Source organism: Papio anubis, chromosome 7 (assembly GCF_008728515.1).
Source record: "Papio anubis isolate 15944 chromosome 7, Panubis1.0, whole genome shotgun sequence".
Taxonomy (NCBI): domain Eukaryota; kingdom Metazoa; phylum Chordata; class Mammalia; order Primates; family Cercopithecidae; genus Papio; species Papio anubis.
In genome coordinates this window covers 138,575,173-138,596,231 of record NC_044982.1, presented here as the reverse complement: position 1 = coordinate 138,596,231, position 21,059 = coordinate 138,575,173, and the positions used below count along the sequence as shown (strand labels likewise).

The 21,059-nt window shown below is 38.4% G+C and overlaps 1 protein-coding gene across 1 annotated transcript in view; it reads right to left on the bottom strand.

The window, feature by feature from the left end:
* FBN1 (fibrillin 1) overlaps window positions 1–21,059 on the bottom strand; it is a 237,952-nt gene that overhangs the window by 122,110 nt on the left and 94,783 nt on the right. Inside the window, exons 7-8 of the mRNA XM_003900901.5 lie at window positions 6,063–6,260; window positions 2,585–2,710 (exon numbers count right to left, since the gene is read on the bottom strand). Coding sequence (XP_003900950.1) covers window positions 2,585–2,710; window positions 6,063–6,260 — 324 coding nt within the window. The remainder of the gene's footprint in view (window positions 1–2,584; window positions 2,711–6,062; window positions 6,261–21,059) is intronic.

The following is a 21,059-nucleotide window of genomic DNA, read 5'->3' as shown; positions in this document are numbered from 1 at the left end:
AAGTCAAAAGGAAGATAACTTTAAAAAGCCACTCAAAGCAATGGCAAAGGTACCAGGACATTTTCACAAGGGCACAGAACCCCATGGTTATACTGATCATCTTTCCAGGGTACATATTCAGTGATTACAGACCAGACTTCCTGGGTTCCCTCTATTGACCATCGAGACACCAGCTGATGTCCAGAGTTATGCCATTTCCACAGTGAGACACTGTAACTGGAAAGGAGCAAGGACGTCGAAGAAGTGAACCCAGCTTGCCAAGAGCTCTCAGGGCACTTCCTGATTACTTTCCTACCAGAGTAAGACAAGTCAACCCTGCTCACACCAGTCTCCAGGCCAGAGAATGTATAGTACTAACAGGACATTCTCGTCTAGTATCAATTTTGCATTGATATAAGAAAAAGAAGGAAAAAACCATTATCTAAATTTAATGTAACAGTAGATGGCAAAGGAAAAAAAAAATCTAGTTAAACTAGTCTGTTTTTATCTTGCCACTGACTTTCACATGTAGCTGGAAAATTTTTGTGTGTGTGGAAAAGGATTAAGTAATACTCAGACTGAATTTTTGGTCCACTGGATACACCACCATAATAGGTTTCTTAGCATCAATAAAAAGATTCGAATGATTTTTCTTTCAGTCTGAGCATTAAATTAGAATCTTCTGTCTAGTCCACATCCATAGACCATTACTGTTAATTGACTTGTCTGAGTGAAAAGCAAGAGACAAAATCAATTCTAGTTCAGGCTGGAAGCCATCATAACTTCAGAAAACAAAACACAGACTGGACAAGTCATAAGGACTATATTCCCCTCAATCTTGAAACTGATTATATATTCTGAAGCTGAATATATTAAACTGAGAAAGCCTAGAAGGTAAAACACAACCTATCATTGATGTGGGTTTTGCATGTGATCAACTTTAATGGCTTGTTAATGTCATATGTGTGTGTGTATATATATATGTGCATATATATGTGTGTGTGTATATATGTGTACGTGTGTATGTGTATATATATGTATATATATGGCCTGAAAATCTATTCCAGGATAATAACTTTCATCTAGAAAAGAAGACAATGTAATATGGCTCAGCAAGCACCAGAGTGTGAATTAAAGAAGTAAATTTGCGCAGTCTTGTCTGAATGGGCTCGGACAGAGCACTTAATACACCCAAGACACCATTCCTTAATATATAATGTAGAGTGTGGAACCAGCTGAGTTCTTTGCCCCTTTCAGTGTCAACGTTCTCGGCTTCAAATTTAGATCTACAGTACAACTTCTAAAATACATTGGCCTATCGAGAGTCAACTTTATTGTTCTTTGAAACTTAAAATGTTTTTTTAAGAAGCCTTTAGAAAGAACCATTTTCTCACAACTACCCCAAAAAACTATGTATAACATGTTCAAGAATGCAATAACAATTATAAATTCAATAATGATTTATAAGCTAAAAACAACTCCAACTCATAAAGATAGTTCTATCAGAGCTAGATTCTTCAGTTTCAGGGCAAGTAGATATTAAATGTCTTACATGTAATTTATGAATTGCACCTTAAATTTAAAACTGTCTTTTGCTTGTCTGATATACAGTGGCAACCGACAAGGTTAATTATCCAGCCCAGACAAATAACTTAGAACGTACTCACTGCTGGAGTCTAGGGGCATAAATACAACAGCATCTGTTTTCAATAAAAATGCATCCATCTAAATGAAACCTCAAGGTGGGGTGAATTGAGAATGAAAGAAAAAGTTTTCTCTTCTGATCCTGATGAGAGATGTAGCCCTGAGAATGCTGTTACACTACTGTCAGACATTACTATATGTAAGTTACATGTACTCATCAAACAGACGAGAGTCCAATGCTGCCTACATATTTTCTAGATGCTCCCCTCTCACAAAGAAATTATGACCGTAACTGGAAGTCAGGCCTCATTTCAGCAAATAGCAGTAGCAGTAGTGGTGAATAGAAACACATCCTCTCTATATATCTTTGCAGAAGTTCAATCTATAAACTAAATGCAAATATAAAAATTATCTCAAATTACTCTTCTGTTTGACTAATATTAAAAGCTTTTCATTTGATAGGCAATTATCATCCCCCAGAAAAGAAAATCATGAGCATGTACTAGGAGCATAAATATAAGGGTTGATTGATCAATCCTGCCTCCCCATACACAAAATCAAACATACCTTTGAACTCGAAAAACTTCGGAAGATATATTATTCTGAATGATATCTAATTACCAAATTTAAATTCATGTCTCTAGAACTATGCAAAAACATGTGCCTTGAACATTTTAAACCAAACGTTGGTTCAAAAATATTTCATGTTTTTAATACTTAATTTGATTCAGATGGACCTCTTGTTTTGGGTCTATAAAAGTAGAAAAAGCTGCAGGGTTTTTCTGGTCCAATAGCACAAAAGTATATTATTACTGTTAAAAATACTACATTTACACATTCACGGGGATAACAAAGACAGAAAGATTTAGGAATAATTTGCAAACAAGCTTGTTTCTAATGTTGAGTTTTGCCTGCCCCCACTACACCCCTCACAACAACTGCAAAGCATAAGATTTCTTACCTTCACATTTTTGTGACACTTCATTAAATTTGTGTCCAGCAGGGCATTTACACTCAAAAGACCCAACAGTATTAATGCAATTTCCTCCCTGACAGAGCCCGGGGATGGCCTGGCATTCGTCCACATCTGTCAGATTGCAGAAGACAGAGAGAAAAAAAAAACTCATATAAAATTCATTGCAGAATACAATGTGATAATTTGTCCACAATTATGTTACCATATTTATATCGGTGGTTATTTGTCCCTCACAATATTTGGAATATGACTAGGGAAACTATTTCTCACAATTGCATTATGTAAAACACATCGTTGGATTAATAATGTTCCATAAGAAGTCACAAGTATTTTTTGTTTCCCCACCTTCCATGTTTCCTAATGTAGAGGAGAGTGTACTAACTTTTGTGGGTTTTATCACATATGCAGCAAAATAGAAAGATATGTTTAAAAGGCCATTATTCACGGCCTCGTTTTTATCTCCAGATTGGTAGTAATAATCAGAGTTATTCAAAAAATCTTGCAAATCAAAATGCAATACATTTCTACAATGAAACTATCTTTAAGAGTTGTACTGAATGATTTAGTTAAAACGGAATTTATTGAAGGTCACTCAGACTACACGAGACAGCTAATGTTTTTGCACAAATGAAGTGGAAATGTTCACTTCACATTCTGGAGAAGTGCCTTGCACAGTAAAAATTAAACAACTCAGAAAATTAGGCCAACAAGTGAGAGGGATCGCTAGATGAGCGTGCAGTTTCAGCTGCTGACTTACCTTGCTGGCAGAGTGGCTGCCAGAAGGCACCTTTGTAAAGGTCAGTGAGATCATGTCTCTCCCCAGCTCCACGTGCAAGTCCATACTACGTCCTAGGAAGTTCTACATGATTCCTCTGCTCTTTTACCCATTTTCCACCCTCCTATCTCTCCCACCACACTGGATTCCTCAAATATGCCACCTGCCACAGAGCTCTGTAATGGCTGCCCCTCTGCCTGGAATATTCTTCCTCCAGAGAGCTGCATGGCCCACGATGTCTCGTTCTCCAGGTCTCTGCCCCAGTGCAACTTTAGCCACGAGCCCTTCCCTTGACAGTCCAACAGCAACACCTGGCTCCTGGCTCTAATCATCCTTCCTTCCCTGTTTATTTTTTTTCCACAGGACTAACCACCCACTGACCTAATACGTGTCTGTTTTGTTTAATAAATTGATTATCTTCAATATAAGCTTCCAGAAAGCAGGGACTTTGTCCATTTTCTTCACTGCTGTATAACCAGCACCTAAGGACTAACTTGGGTTCTTACGTGTAAGCCCAAATATTAACCTTCCAGGAGCAAAATTAATCATCTCATGCTCACTACATTCTGTTATAAAGGTTATAAAAGTACCTGTACATTCTCTCCATCTCTTTGTTCATAACAGAGAAAAGTCTGATTTAATAAAGAATCCCCAAGTAAACAGTCTAATGTATTCTTTTTGAAACCTGGAAGCCTAATGTGTTCTTTCGCTTCACTCTTCATTGAGTAAAGCAAAAAAGGGATTGCTGTTTATAAGATCTTAACCTGTGTTCTTGAGAAAAGTTGGCATGCAGTAAAAGGGATATTAAAGAAACAACAATTTAGTTTATTATAAAAGCATCACGTACTGTTTTAAATGAAATGTCTTAACCCACAAATAAATGATTATATGTGGAAAATCATTAGATTATGTTTTCCAGCCAATTTCAGTTTTGTCTTAGACCAGAATTTTCCATTCTCTTGATATGTTGAATGTATTTTTAGAAATATTTTTGAAAATCAAGATTTTTACATATGGGCAGAACTAGCTGTCTTGTTGATCACGATTTTTAGCCAACAGAAAATATAGACAAGGCAATTCTCCACTGGCTGTATACAGCCCCTCACGTCTGACCCAATGACTGGAAATACCAGCAAGGAGTGAGAGCCACAACCTGGTGGCAGAATCTCTTAGAAACAACAACAGCAACCACCACCACCACCACTGAAGATGAAGAATTTCACTCTCAAACTGGCAATATAACTGCCATTGTGATTCAATGGGTTTTCAAAACGCTTCTTATAAAAAAGCCTTTTTTTTTTTCTTGGACGTTGAATAGCAGAGTTAGGAAGAAACAGGAAGCAAATGCTGGAAAGATCCAGATTTATGAAACAAATAGTAAAGCTAAAGAGAAGGCAGTTCATTCTCCCCACCCCCCTCACCAATTCCATTAGCACCCTAACTTCTGACAATGGCTCATTGATGGGCAGCTGAGGCACTTAAAAGTCTAGCTCTCGGGTCACTGTCAATGAGTTCATGGGTATTAACTAACTTTGTAATCCCAAGACCAACAAATTCTTCAAAACTCACTGGGACTTTCTAAAAATGAGAAAAATAAGAAGGCATCAATAAAAACCTAAACTTTTAATTTTATAAAATACTACAATCCATCCCTTGATAATTCTAGAGTTTCAAGGTGACTTATTTCTTCTCCTGACATTCAGAGGAATACATTTAAGGGCATCCAAAGGAGCTGTATGTTGTACACGGGAGCTGGAGGCCAGGAATGACAATATCGGAAGTGGAATTTATTGAAGTGGAATGTAATGGAGACCCACAAAACTGTGTGACTAAGCTCAAGTTCTGTTTTATTGCATATTACCCTTAGAATTAACATATAAAACAAAGCCAAAGCATTATCTATCTGTCTCAGAAAAGCATATCCTGAATTTTCTGAAAATATTGCAACTTGCTATAAAAAGTCCTGAGGCAGTCTAAAGGAAACAGATAGAGCCTGAGAGTTTTCAATCCCATCAGTTTAGCGTGGAGCTGCCTCTGTTCACTTCCTCCTGTTTCCTGCCAGACATCCAGACAATAAAAGAATTTGTACAGCTGGAAGAACAGGAGTAAAAGCCAAAAACAGAGTAAGGGCTTCTACAGGAGGCAGGAGAAGCAGCTAGCAGGCGACATCTGGGGATATTTAAAACTGTGAAACAAATCCTAATTTATTTCGGACTTGTAAAAAAATGCACAATGTAGCATGCAAAATGTCGAGAGAAAGAGTTTTCTTTAGGTCAATTAAGCACAACCCATGAGAGAGAGGAACTCTAACAGTTTCAAATGAGGGGAAAAAATTAAGGAAAACATAAACTACCTTGTTCACAAACCTTGCTTTGTGTTTCTAGACAGCATTGCCATAATGCACAGCATTGCTGTAAACAGAATCACACCACCCCTGGAGTCAGAGGTACATGCAAACACCTCTGGGGTCAGAAAGGGGGAATGGTTGGCAAGAAAACATCCAGTAAGACTTCAGCTGCTCTCTCGAGAGCCACGTTCCTAATGCCTTAGTTGGATATCATGCAGTCAGCGAAATTGTGAAGTTATGTAGCTGACACTACTTTTCCATTCTCTTCAACTTCATTGGAGAAGGGCTCTCCAGAGCAAATAAGATTAATCCATTAATAATTCCATCAGCCCGGGGTTTACCTTGACAAGCTCCCGTGCGGATATTTGGAATGAAGCCACGGCGGCAGGGGTGAGGCTGGGCAGGACACATCTCACAGGGGTGGCCCCAGGCTCGGCCGACTGTGGCACAGCAGAGCGTTTTTGTGCAGACAATCCCGCTGAGTTGTCCCTGGCACATCTGGTTGCTGATCACAGTAAAACATGGGCCTGTCCTGTAATCTGAAAATAAAGAATAAAAACCTGGTGAAAATCCAGAAAAGCAGGAACCATCATGCAGAGGAACAGCTGCGCTCCATCTTGCTTGACTCCGAATTGAGAAATGAGTTTCAGGGACAGAATGATGCATCACTGCCTCTGTGTAAGGCCTCGGATAGACCATTCTACTTCTGAACCCGATTTCCTAACCTACAAAATAGGGATGAAAACATCAGTTCTTACCCACTTTGAAAACGGCGTTGTGAGCATCAGATGAGCTAATGGAAAACTCTTTACAACTGTGAATTGCTGTACAAATGTAACATGGTAATATTATTATCCACTCATTACTTAAGAAAACATATTGGTGCCTGCACTGAATCAGCTCCGATGCCTGATACAGATGCTTCAGTGACTAAAAGAGGCCAAATCCCTGCCCTCACAGAGCTTCCAGTCTATTGTTATTTAGGGCTGAGAAAGCAAAGAATTTTGAAGCTTGCAGTGAGGCAAGTCATGGCACCTTCTTCCTGGAAGTTCCTTCAACAAAAGAAACGGTTATCTGTTTCTTTTGAGTTGGGGTCATCTTGTTTCAAATACAAAACAAGCAAACTAACAGATGAGGATTTAAAATTTTGCTCATGCAAAACACATTAGGTATTTAACATAAAGGGTGAGGACACTCGTCTGAAATAATTGTAACCTCTAGGCAAAAGGACCATCTTAAAGCAAAACAGGGATAAGCTAAGACCATAAGAGAATTTGCAGTCAGAGCAGTCTACCACCAGTTATAAGATCTGCCTCTTTTCTTTCTTTCTTTCTTTCTCTTTTCCTACAGAGAGACAGCCAACAACAAACAAGAAAGATAAAGACGTGGTGAGCACAGAGGACCAAAGCCAGGTTGTCCTCACAGGTTGTCCCCTTGTGAGAGAAATCAGGGCCATAATACCCATTTCTGTGGTTCTACAATGACCTTGACAGACAAGGGAGGCTGGGCTGGGGTGGGACTCATGGGCTTCTATCCACTACCCAACATTTGCATGCTTCCAGGTCATTTTCAGAAGTGTTTAAGTGGAGTGATTCCTGTGAGTCTAAAAATGGACTCAATGACTCCAGTAAGTTCCTTTCACCTGTGAATGCAACCGTTTTATGAAAATCACTGGCTGTGCTAATGAAACTACTGGGATGCTTTCATTATTTTCTTCTTTCTTTAAGTAACTCATAGGACACAGCAGATATGCTATTTACTAAGGAAAAAAGGACAACTTTTCATTACAATACCAACAAGAGTGAACATTCTGGATCGTAACAATGTTTTGGCAATAGCTGAATTGTATCTGCTGGCATCCCTCTATCCTGTGTATTCTCTCTTGCTTTCTTTTTCTTGCATCTCCACTCCAACCCCTCCCTTGGAATTTCAACTCCATCTGCTCCCCATCACTACGCGCTCTTCCTCCCTCTCCTCTGCTATCTGCAGTGAACCACCTCTGTTCAATGGTGTTGCAGAAACAGCACTGCTCTGACGCCCATGCTGTAAGATCAACCTTCTGAAGGATTCCAAAAACAAAATTCCATGCCAGTCATATATATAAAGAAGACTACCATATCCAAGCTATGGCAGCACTGGAGAGATAGACAGGATGGTCCAAACGCCGAGTCCCCAGCTCCCCAGCTCCCTCCCTCCATACCAGTGTTATGTTCCACTCACAGGATGCAAGATAATTTTAGATTTTAGTAGGCATATATTAATTTTAATGTGTAATATGAAACAGCATAAATATATCAGACTCATGATTTCACAGTTATGTCTGCTATGAGGATGATGAATTGAAAAACCTTTTAATTCAATTTTGAAAAAAATATTAAATACTAGTACAGGTGATATGCAAACAGGCCAAAAATTGTGTGGGTGACATCTACATGCAACCAGACTCACCGTTCCAAAAGACAAGCCTGAGACCTTTGTGTTCCTCTTCTCTGCATGACCTGGCCCCACCCACCTTTCCAGCCCTTTCTCCTGACACTTTGTTTATCATTTGTCTTTTTTTTTACTTTGTTTATGCATTTATTACTCTACTGTTTTTTTAGTTTTATGTACTCAAGCTCTAGGTATACTTTAATATTTTACATTGTATGCCGTATTTATTCAAAACCTGCTATCTTCTTCCAGAGATACTGAATTCAAACAAAAATATAAACAAATATTAAATACTGAGCTGTTGAATAAATCTCAGTCCTCATTTCATTCTTTCGATGAAAAAAAGTCACTCAGCACTGCAGTAATTTGTAACAAAATCTCTTTAAAATGCAGTGGACATTTTAAAACTGTGTGGACAAAGTGATATACGTGATATACCAGAGTCATCTTTATTTTTTTGGTTCAATTCTCCCAAATAATACCTATAGGGATTTAATAAATATATCTTTGCTATTTGGTCTTTCTTTTCTATTTCAATATTTTATTATGTATTTTAATTCAAAATTAAGCATTTACTTATACAATTGAGAAAAGGCAGTAGCATATAAATGAAGGTAATTACACCCAAAGAAACCCTTGATAACATATTGATTATATTATCGTACATAAGATTTTGTGTGTATGCATGTGTGTGTTTTATTTTTTAATCATAAAATAAGGATTATACTAAAAATATACTTTTGAATCTTGCTGGATTTTCTTCACTTAACATTGCCAAAGCTTTTCCCCATGTAATAAACACTATTCCACAATATGATTTTAATTGCTGCATAATTTTCCATCAAGTTATAACAGAATGTATTTAGTCATTTTCTTACTGTCTATCATTTAAATTGCCTCTAACTCTTCATTATTACACATAGCATTCAGTGTACATTACAATGAATCCTTTTCAGGATAAAAACAGCCATCAAGATTTTTATGACTATATATATCCTACATCTGAGACTAGAAAGATCACAGCAGTATAATCTTTTATCAAAAAAAAAAAAAAAACAAAAAACAAAAAAAAAAAACTTTCTACGTTAGGTAACAAGAAAGAGAATTTAGGCTTCTTTCTTTCTGTTAATTTACTGAGACAAGTGCAAATGCTTTAATCAAACAGATTCATGTTAGCTTGCCATATTCAATCCTTCTTAAAAAGCATAATGCAACATGAATTTTAATTTATAATCCTCTCTTCAACACTGCTGGGATTTGTTTTTCCACCTCCTCTTGCCAACATACTCTATGGAATTATCTTATATATGAGGATTGCCAAGGTTCAGGATAGATACAAATATGGTGTTTTGTGAGTGACACCAGCAAAATCCAGGCACTCTACAAAATGCTAACACAAATCTGATTCAGTTCTGTCTGACACTGATTCATAACTTCAGATGTGAATTCCTCATTAGAAGATCTTCATTAAAAAAAAAAAAACAAAAAACCTTAAGACTTTTCCAGGGTCAATAACTTATTATTCTTATTTCAATACGAAATACATAGAATCGAGATGGTAGCTGTTAATTCTGACAACATATATTAGGTATTCCAACAGTTCACAGGGATCCAATTTATTAAGTATACTATATATTTGGCGAATAAGTATGTAGAATAGAATCTATGGACTTAGCACATTTCTGTGCTAGATACTTATCACTATTGACAAAGTTATTTTGGAAACAAATTAGAACTGGCTTATTTGACAGTACAGATTAGCAAGTGGATATGAATGTATTTGTAGATCCATATTTTAAACAAAAATTGCTGATTGCAGAGGGAGAGGCATAATCTGGATGAAATAAAATTGGATCTAAAAATGTTTTGGAAGGTAAATGCTGTATTAACATGGTTTTCAAATGTCATTCCGATTTGGCGGCATGTGCTTTTCGTCCTGTACTTCATTTAGATTGCCAAGGTTATGCCGTTTTTAGTCCAATACTCCAACCGCAGAAAGAAATCTGCCCACACTCCCAATTCCTTACTAATAATCCAATTATTTACAATTATTCCCATAGCACTTACATGATATTAAGCTAAATTTACATACTCTTTTTTTTTTTTTTTTTCAGATAGTCTCAGCATTAGACAGGGAGTGTGCTAAACTCAAAGCTTGTGTAATGTCTGACTCATTCCTGGCTTCATTGTAAATCATTATTCCTAATACAACTAAAATATAGTATTAGAAATGCTTTCTATTTGCAAATTGCTCTACAATCACTTCCTTATAAGACCTTCATGAACTAGGGCAACAGGCCAAGTCATTCCAAAATTAAAGTGCGATTCTAATTGTTTTTAACTGGCTTACTCCAGTGTGGCTGCTTCATGGGAAATTCTGCATCTCCATGTTCCCATTCTGAGTGGTTAGCTCAAGGATTGCTCTCCAGTCCCGTTAGATTTGGCCTCAAGGCTTGGGCTCTGACCAACATGTGTCTGCAGCCTCTGATCCTCAGCTCATGCCCAGCTCTGCAGCTCAGAATACTGTGGTCTACAGCATTATTTCACTTTCATTTGTAATCAGACTTCACCCTGAAGCAAATGCATCATTTACAGGGAAAGAATATTCTGTGGTACAATGAATTCTTGTCCCTCCTGCCCAGTCACTAAACCACAAACTGCAGGGAAGGCACAAGGATGTAATTTTGGGCACTAGGCTCCAATTATTTTAAATCCTTCTTTTCATAAAAATGACAAACAAAAGAATGAGATATCAATTTATCCATGACATAGAGGGTCACAGCACACTTATTTCTCCCAGGTAGGTTGGCCTGGGAAACATTAGGCTCCTAATGTGTGGAATTTCAATACAACTTTCTGAGGAAGGAGTTCAGAGAACTTTCAGTCTAAGGAAAATTAAAGTTAAGAAGTTCCATTATCATAATCAGCCTGCTAAATGCTGTTACTTCTTCTTACTCCAATCATTCTTAACCTTAGGACATAACAGAATCACTTGGGGGAGCTTTTGCAAAATGCCGATGCCTGGGTCCTACCCTGTCCTCCTCTCCCAGTTTTCCCCATGGAACCCTATTTAGTAGATGTGGCACAGGGCCCAGGCATACACGTCTTGCAAAAGCTCCCCAAGATGATGTTTGCCCTCTAAGACTCTAAGTTGTGTGTGTGTGTGTGTGTGTGTGTGTGTATTTTCTCTCTCTCTCTCTGTCTTTTCCTTTAATGAAGAGTGCTCATGTTCCATGATTAATTGGAGATGTCTGCAAGATAACAACTACTTATCTGAAAGTCTAACCTTAGAAACATCAGATAGCCCATAAACTGGGATCACTGCCACTCAACATAACCTAGTATTTCTCAACTAGGACTGACATCCTAATCATGGCAAAATACTATTCATTTCCACAGTGCTGCACTGATTATGAGGCACTTTATTACATTCCTTACTAATTATATTATAGTTAATTATACGAACTACCTGCTCATCAAAGCAAACAACAAAGTCAAAATTTAGGAAGGCTGATCATCCACTACTGCAGTGTCCTAATAGTTAATAGAATTCCCATTTCCAGTCTCTTTCCTTCTAGTTTTACAAAGCACACTGATATACATGATCTCATGCTGCTGTCAGGAACTCCCACACTCAGCCCCTGCCCACTGCTGCAGCTTGTATCTGAGTGGAATTCCGGGGGGATTCTCCAATTGGGGCCCGAATACAAGGCCTATTTAGCATCAGTAACATCAAAAGTCAACTCTTAATTTATTTCAGAATTGCACTATCAGAGAGACCATTTGAAATTCTTCCGAGACTCCTGATTTTATAAAATATAAAGTAGTGCACAATATCTATCAAGTTTCTTGTCAAAAATAGTCAAGGCTTAATCTAATCAAACTTCCACACCAAACTTCTAGCTGAAAGGGAATATAGGGATAGAGGAACAAGGTAAATTGCACCACAAGGAAACAACCAGAAAGCTCAGAACATGTGATATTTTCTAAGGCAATTGTTCAAAACTTTTTCAAAAGCAAATGACTTTCTCTTCACCAAAAGAAGTACAGAGATTATTTTAGATTAAAAATCATAATAATCAAAACTCAACTGGATACTGTTTCTAAAAGAGAAAATTTCAGAAATCTTATGTGGACTACATATTACATGACATTGCAGAGTTGTTGTTTTTCTAGGTGTGATAATGGTATTGTGGTTATATGCAAGAATGTCCTTAGTGCTTAGAGGTGACGTGTCATGATGTATGCAACTTAACTTTCAAATAAGTCAGCAACGTAAATAATAACAAATCCATATTTCAATATATATCTTGTATATTCTATATACATATATACATACAGATGTGTACATACACATAGAAAGCTATCATGTGTATAAAAGTGGGAACAGTTATTCAATGTAAGTGGAAAGTATATGTGTATACTTTATGTTATTCCTTCAACTTTAATGTAAGTTTGAAATTTTTTATAATAAAATTTCAGGGGAAAGAAACTCCTTTTGCATCTACTTTTACTATGCAATGTTGCTTCTCTCATCTTATTCAAGCTACGTGGCATTTTTAAAACGATGCAATAAGGTTTGAATATACTTTCCAATTCATGCATTTATATAAAATACTGCACACAAGATTACCTATTTAACATGGTTTATACAGTGTTATTAAAAGAATACAACCTTTTGGCAAAATTTACTAAAGTATATTACGCAAAATTGTTTATGAAACTATATCTGAGGTATGGCTTAATTGTTACTAAATGTTTTTAAAAAGCACTTTAGAAATAAACCATACAGAAAAAAAACAAAACTATTTCTACATTAGTATTTTCCCTGATTTTAATTTCTTTATTCCATAAGTGAAAAGTATTACCACTATGACTTAAATGTAAATATCACTCAAAACTGCAGAAACAAGGTGATTTGTTGTACACCTTTTAATCTAACATGCAGACTAAGCAATTCATCAAAATCCAGGCCATAGTTCTGTGGGACCCAATTACGTGTGGCAGCAATTCAACTACAGCAAATTGTTACCACATTTTATTCTGTTCCATGATGAAGAAAGCAGTAAGAAATCTTGTTCAGAGTAAGAGGGTATCTCATTTTGAAATAATCATTTACCTGATATTATTTGTTCCTTTACTATAAATCCTGCAAGTCATTACTGACTTTCATCTTCCTGCAAAGTTATCTCTACTTTTACTAGAAAAAAAAAAAGACTGGGGGAATCGGTAAAGTCAAATCATGGTTTGGGTGACATATTTACCATCAAGATAATAAAATCATAGAGAACGCTTTCATTCTTAATGGTCTGCAAATTCCACTTTAAAGAACCAGTTGGCTCTGATTTATTCCCTTTTAAAACGGCTTGTATGAAATGCCACGTTAAACCAAATACTGCCGTTTGACCACAGAGCATCAGCTATTAAACAGCAAGACAAAAACAATAATATTATATAACAATTTATTTGTTCTTTTATATTTTTTCAAAGCCATGAAGCATAACATATTCTCTCCAATCCAAAAACAAGATTAATAGCCCAAGAGGAAAAGGCCTTAAGATTAAATACAAAAATTGTCAGGGGCAACATATTCTTAAATTAACCTGTATATCATAAAAGTACCTTGTAATATTGTTTATTTTCCAAAATAAGTTCCACAAAAGATGAATTAAGTTCATGAAGAATCCTAATAGAATGTTTTATCATTAAATTATTATTAGAAATGAGATTTTCAGTAGCAGGTCAATTTCAACACTGAACATTGTGCATATGGAGGGTAAAGGCCTATGTTTGTAAAGAGACAATAAAAATAAATTGATTTAAAATATCAATAAATTGCAGTACACTAATAGGAGGTACCCAGAGCAGTCAAATTCATAGACAGCAGTGCAATGATAGTTGCCAGGGATTTAGGGGAGGGAGGAATGGCGAGTTTTAGTTTGGGAACATGAAAAGGTTTTGGAGATGGATGGGGGTGACAGGTGCAAAACAATGTGAATGTGCTTAATGCCACCAAACTGTACACATAGAAATGGTTAAAATGGTAAATTTTATCTTATGTATATTTTAATACAATAAAAAGAAATTTCTAGCCGACACGGTGGCTCATGCCTATAATCCCAGCACTTTGGGAGGCCGAGGCAGGTGTATTGCTTGAGCCCAGGAGTTCAAGACCCGCCTGGGCAATATGGCAAAACCTCATCTTTACAAAAAATACAAAAAAATGTAGCTAGGTGTGGTGGTGGGCGCCTGTACTACCAGCTACTCAGGAGGCTGAGGCATGAGGATCGTTTACTGTAGTGAGCCGTGATCACACCACTGCTCTCAAGCCTGGGCAACAAAGTTGACACCTATATCAAAAAAAAAAAAAAAAGAAAGAAAGAAAGAACAAGAAATTCTACAACACAAAATTAAATTAAACACTTTGACTTCAATGTTTTACAGTTGTAAAGGCCTACACTTCACAACTGTAAAATAGAATTGTAGGTTTCCTTATGCATTTGACAAATATTATTGAGCCACTACCCCATATCAGTGAGTAGCACACATAAAAACCTCTGTTCACATGGAGTTTGCAATCTTGTGGAGGAGGCAGTGAATAAATAGATCAATATGTTATAATAATTTCAGATTTGAGGTTGACATTTAGTTACAAATGAAACAAGCATGCTGCTGTCATAGAGAACAATTGGGTACACCTACCTTGGTAAAAGTTATCAGAAAAGACTTCTTTGAGGAGGTGACATTTAAGCTGAGGCCTAAAGGATGAGCACAAGCCAGATGTGCAACATCTAAGTGCTTTCAAAGTATAGGAGACAGCAAGAACAGTGGCTCTGGGCTGGCAGAGAGACTGGCTTCTCTAGGATTAAAAGAAAGCCGCTGTGACCAGAGCTTTGAGCACCAAGGGGAAGGGGCATGCCATGAGGTTGGATCCTTTAGCAGGGGCTGGATTACGCAGAACATCTCAGAATATGATGAGGAGTCTGGATCTGGCTCAAAGCTCAATAAAAAGCCACTGAAAACACATGTGTTATTTGAGAAGTGTGCTCCTTTAAGGGCTCAGGAGTGGAAATGGAAAGGCTTTCAGGGAGGCTACTGAAGGATGTGAGGGGAAAGTTGGCGAGGGCTTGGCAAGGGTGGTGGCATAGAAAGGGTGGAAGGCCAGCAGGAAGGGGATGCCCTTGGGCCAAAGAACCAACAGCACGTGTGGATGGATCGGAAGGGAGGCGTGAGGGAAACAGAAAGGCTCCCGGGCTTCTGGCTTCCATCACTGAATAAATGGTCATTTGCTGAAATGCGGAAACTAGGGAAGATTAGGCTGTAAATACTAATAATCTATTAACAAGTTCTTCCCATTTTCACAATAAGGTACCTGGTGCAGAACAGGTGACTTGAATTAATGAGGCTGTCCATGAATAAAATGATATTATCTGTAAATCTTAATGCTATCAAAACAAACAAAAATAAAACCTGTGTATAATGTAATTATACCCTGACTTGTGTGTTTTTGCTTTTTTATAAATTTCTTTTCCTCCCCTTCCTTTTTGTAAGCAAGCATTTACTCCTATCATATTCAGATATTTATGTATAAACATTACGGTTGAGATTCTTACTTCAAACACATTTGGTGAATTTTCACAGAAAACCAAGTATGAAGTACCCATGGCCCAGACCAACAATATGTGATGGAATCCTGGCGTGGTGGGTGGGATTTCCTCCAGAGGAACTCCACTGCCCCTTTCATAAATGACAGGGCATGGGAATCCAAGACCACTAGCATTAGCTGCCAGCCCTGAGTTCATTCTACAGGAAATGGAGACACACCACATTCACATTCCATGATAGCATCAATTCTGAGAGATCTGGTGGAAAACTTAAAGCAGGGACAAAAGTTCAGCCATTATTAACCACAGCTGAGAAATGCCTCTTATAAATATGAACTTTCTGTAATATCAAGACAGATAAACGGCAGGGAGATGGTTTTGATACATTGGTTGGCAAATGTTATTTCTAGAATTGGCTTTTTATCAAATATCCATGTGCTACTAGATATGTGGTATATAGGTTGTTTGTATATCTTCTCTCCTACACACACACACACACACACACACACAGAGTCACAGAAGCATACTAACACACTATCAAGGTGGCCCTCCTCTTCTCAGAACTTTTCTTTGGAAGAAAATGTCTGATGAATGAAAAATTCCTGAGACCGTTTCCAGCTCAGAGTCTGGCGCTGAACTCAGCTGAAGAAAGACAAGTTGGAAGAAAGTACAAGCATTACTCAGAACACGTGAGTGAACCGTGCAAAAGACAGGCATGGGAGCTGAGGGGGTGGGAGAGGCAGCAGCACCAAAACCCAATTATGTAGATTTAATTCATCAACAAAAGAAGATTCCTGACAAAAATCATTACGTGCTCAGATATCAAATACAACAGATGATTCATATTCTTAGACACCAAAGACTAAGGCGGCCGACCCTAGAATTGGGTTTTCACTGTTACTTTATGGTCGTTATTTTTCAGACCTGCTAAGTGGAGTGAGGACACGTCACTAATGGGACAATCATGGGGCCTCTTGGCAGCTCCACTGGAAACATACAGATTTTGATGTTCTGGGCCACTGGTGAGTGACAATTGTTTTATGGAACAGGCTAGCAGTTATGCAAATATTCATCCTGCTTTTTGGAATTAACAGTTATTTCGCAGACACCCCAGGTACACATGATGTGAAGAGTTAAATCTTAATACTATCCTATAGGCAGATAGGCCACTCCAGTTCTAGCTAAGTGTTGCCCAGTGGAGTCAGTGGGAGAATGGTATATGCCTTAGAAACTTCCATTCTACAAAACTAGAAAAAAGATTTAAAGTTGCTCCTGAGACTATAAGGTCTACAACTATTAAATCGTGTACTGTCTGAACACTGACAGGACACTGTGTTACTCTGTTCCCTCTTACCACTTACTAGAGATTTACATCAGCTTGGCCAGACGCTGGGGTTTCATCTAAGGCAGCTAGTTAGATACGTGCGGAAAGTGTATATGGTTAGAAAATAATAAGAGACAGCATTAAAGTGGTTTAAAATGCCCCAAGAGGGAAGCCAAACACCACAATTTTCTCCAACTGTGGAAGAAAAAACAACTTGAGCCAGATTTTAGCTCCCTGGATGTATTAACAGGTCTATGTTTTATTCCCTTGGATATTTACGAAGCATGTTAACAATAATTAAAACGGAATTTTCCAAACCTTTAAGGGTAAAAGTTAGGAATAGAATATCAATGACCTTGGAAAGTGTTATAATTTAATATACATCATATTCACCATCCTGGGATTTCACTACTGATACTCAAAATTCACAACTCACACACGGAGCAAGCGTTCTTAGGAACTATGCTCATGCAAATGCCTTCTATTCAAATGTATTTTCAACTTTCTGCAGTAGTTGTACAGCTAAAAGTTAGTGCTGCTGGTCTATGGGCATTCAGATTTCTCTAGTCAGGAGTTCTTAACTTGAAGACCACAATCGGGACTCGGTAGGTCTAAAGGTGCCCCGAAACTATACATAAATCACATGTACAAGTTTGATGAATCTGAACACAGTTAAGTGAGCAATCACATATTCTCTTCCAGAAATCTGGAATTGGGATTGAGGAGCACTGGTGTTCACCTCTGCAGCTGGCTAGACCTCAGATGACTTACCTTGGGAGCAGCGAGGCGGCATGTACATGACGCACAGAGCAGTCCAAGAGTTGGAGACAGCATTTGGTTTTTGCTTCCAGCCCTGGGTAAAGCCCTGCTACAGTACCTGCCCTTGGGTTTCTTATAACCTGGGATATCCCAGGTTCCTTAAAGCAAATCCCCCCTTCTGCTTCAGCTAGTTCCATTACTTGCAACCAATGCACTTGGAGCCAATACAGTGCATTCATTTATACTTTTTGGAAGAAGAACGTGTTCTTGCATCAAATTCTTAAAAGTGTCCATGGCTCAAATAACCCCCTGCACTATTTAAAAAGAAGTAACTAATAAGAATTTGGCATTACTTAGATGACTTACTCTGATTTACTGAGTTTTATATGTTCATTCTCAAAGAAAAGCAAAAACAAAACAAACAAACAAACAAAAAACTCTCCTAGTTAGTGACACAAACACAGACAAAAATCTACTCCAGCCACAGAGTAGCAAGCGTTCTTAGGAACTATTTCTCTACGGAGCCACAGAGAAACATAAACCTGCGTGAAAGTCATCACTGCCCTCTATAAATTGATAGCTAATTTTTAGTAACACATACTGTCCTGGTTAACTTTCCCCAGATGGCAGCAGGCATTTGTGGATGATGTTACCTCGCCCATTTAGGCAGAACCCAGTGCAGGGCTAGAAGCGAAAGACAATATGCCTAAAAGGGAGGAGGCCTGCACGCCAGTCTCAGCTCAGTAACCAATTTGCTGTGCGTCTCGAGTTAGACACGTCACTCTCTGATGGCATTCAAGTGGTCAAATCATGAACCATTCAGACGCCCTCGTGGCCTTTCCGCTGGCCTGAGCCAGGATGGCTGCAGCCAGGCCGAGAAGAGAAGGGTGTTTCCATGGTGCAGGAAGGGCAGAGCGTGTAGAAAGATGTCTGACAGAAGCTTGTTTTGCCATTAGACTTGCTTCCCCCACATTTCTTATTTTGGGAAACGGCATCACCACAGCCCACATCACAGGGCCACAGACTCAGGGCAGCGGGGATCACAGAGTATCCCTCACATCCCTCAATCACCCGCAAACCTTGTCAAATTTACCACCTCAACGGCTTCTTTATTGACCCTCCTTTGAAATCCAGTTGCCACTGCTTTACCCTGCTAGAGTGAACCTACCGTCAGTTAGACCCCAACATGCTCTGTGAAATGCTCCCTACTTGGCTCCCTCTGGCCTCTTCCCTAAATGCCTTCCCCCTCCATTGACACTGAGTGAACTGCAGTTCCTCAACGCACGGTTTGCTGTTTCTCCTCCACATGTCTTTGCAAATGCCATCTCCTCTACCTGGAATGCCTTTCTTCTCCCTATCTTTCCCCCAAATTTCTCCACTTGGAAGTCTCCCCTGACGACTTACTCCTTCCCTCCTCTGTGGCACTAACCAAACTCCATGGTAAACTCTGACTTATATGATTGTCTTTCACCAGACTGTGAGCCTTAAGGACATATATTTTGTCTCTTTAAACTTTGCATCTCCATGGCCTAGAATATCCCCATGGGCCCATAACAAGCACTCAAGTATTTATGAATGAATAAATGAAGGAGGATGTACAATGACCTATCTTTATGTCAGTCTAAATCCTTAGTCTTTTGAACTATTCATTCCCTTTGCTCAAGATATAATTAACTACTTATAATTCCATGAATCCATCACGCTTGATTTGAATTCTGGAACGCTGATTTTCAATGTGACAGTGAACAAAGCTATCCTTTTGAGTCAATTTTCTCTGTTTCCCAGGGTTGTATGAGTAGTAAACAAATATATAAAATACCTACCATAGTCCCTGGTTCTTCTATTTTTCCTCTCCTCCCACACATACCATGGGTACACATAACCAATATATCCTGCTATTCTTAAAAATAAATGACATAAATGACCCACAATACACAGGACACACCTAATAATCCATTCCGAAGAGCTAAGAGATTTGTTCTAAGTTATCTCTACTCTCTTGCTTGGCCTTCTGCTATAAACAATAGTTGAAATTTGCAATATAGAGCAAAGATAAAGGTGACATGCAGATCAAGCCCAAGCCTGGATTCATGAAGACCTTGTTCTTTTTTCTTTTTTTAACTTTTAGTTTAAGTTCAGGGGTACAAGTGCAGATTTGTTACATAGGTACACTTGTGTCATAGGGGTTTGTTGTGCAGATTATTTCATCACCCAAGTATTAAGCCTAGTTCCCATTAGTTGTTTTCCCTAATCCTCTCCCTTCTCCCACCCTCCGCCCTCCAAAAGGCACCAGTCTGTGCTGTTCTCCTCTATGCGTCCATGTGTTCTCATCATTTAGTTTCCACTTATAAGTGAGAATATGTAGTATTTGGTTTCCATTGCTGTGTTAGTTTGCTACGGACAGTGGCTTCCAGCTCCATCCATGTCCTTGCAAAGGACATAATCTTGTTCCTTTTTATGGCTGAATAGTATTCCATGGTGTATATGTACCACATTTTCTTTTTCTGGTCTCACTGATGGACAGTTAGGTTGATTTCATTTCTTTGCTATTGTGAATAGTGCTGCAATGAGCATACACGTGCATGTGTCTTTATAACAGAATGATTTATATTCCTTTGGGTATATACCCAGTAGTGGTATTGCTGGGTCAAACGGTATTTCTGTCATTAGGTCTTTGAGGAATCACCACACTGTCTTCCACAATGGTTGAACTACTTACACTACCAACAACAGTGTATAAGTTTTTTTCTCCACAACCTCAGCAGCATCTGTTATTTTTTTACTTTTTAATAGTAGCCATTCTGACTGGTGTTAGATGGTATCTCATTGTGGTTTTGTAGAGCACAAAGAAAGAAGAACTTCAGTTCTCAATGACTTTTTTTTGTTTTGTTTTGTTTTTGAGACAGGGTCTCACTCTGTCGCCCAAGCTAGAGTGCAGTGGTGGGATCACAGCTCACTATATCCTCGACCTCCAGGGTTCAAGCAATCCTCCCACCTCAGCCTCTCAAATAGGTAAGACTACAGGCACATGTCACCATGACTGGCTATTTTTTTTTATTTTTTGTTGAGATGGGGTCTCCCTATGTTGCCCAGGCTGGTCTTGAAGTCCTGGGCTCAAGCGATCCTCCCACCTCGGCCTCCCAACGTGCAGGGATTACAGACATGAGCCACTGGACTGGCCTGATGACATTTTTGAGCAGTGGAATCACCATTAGCTACCA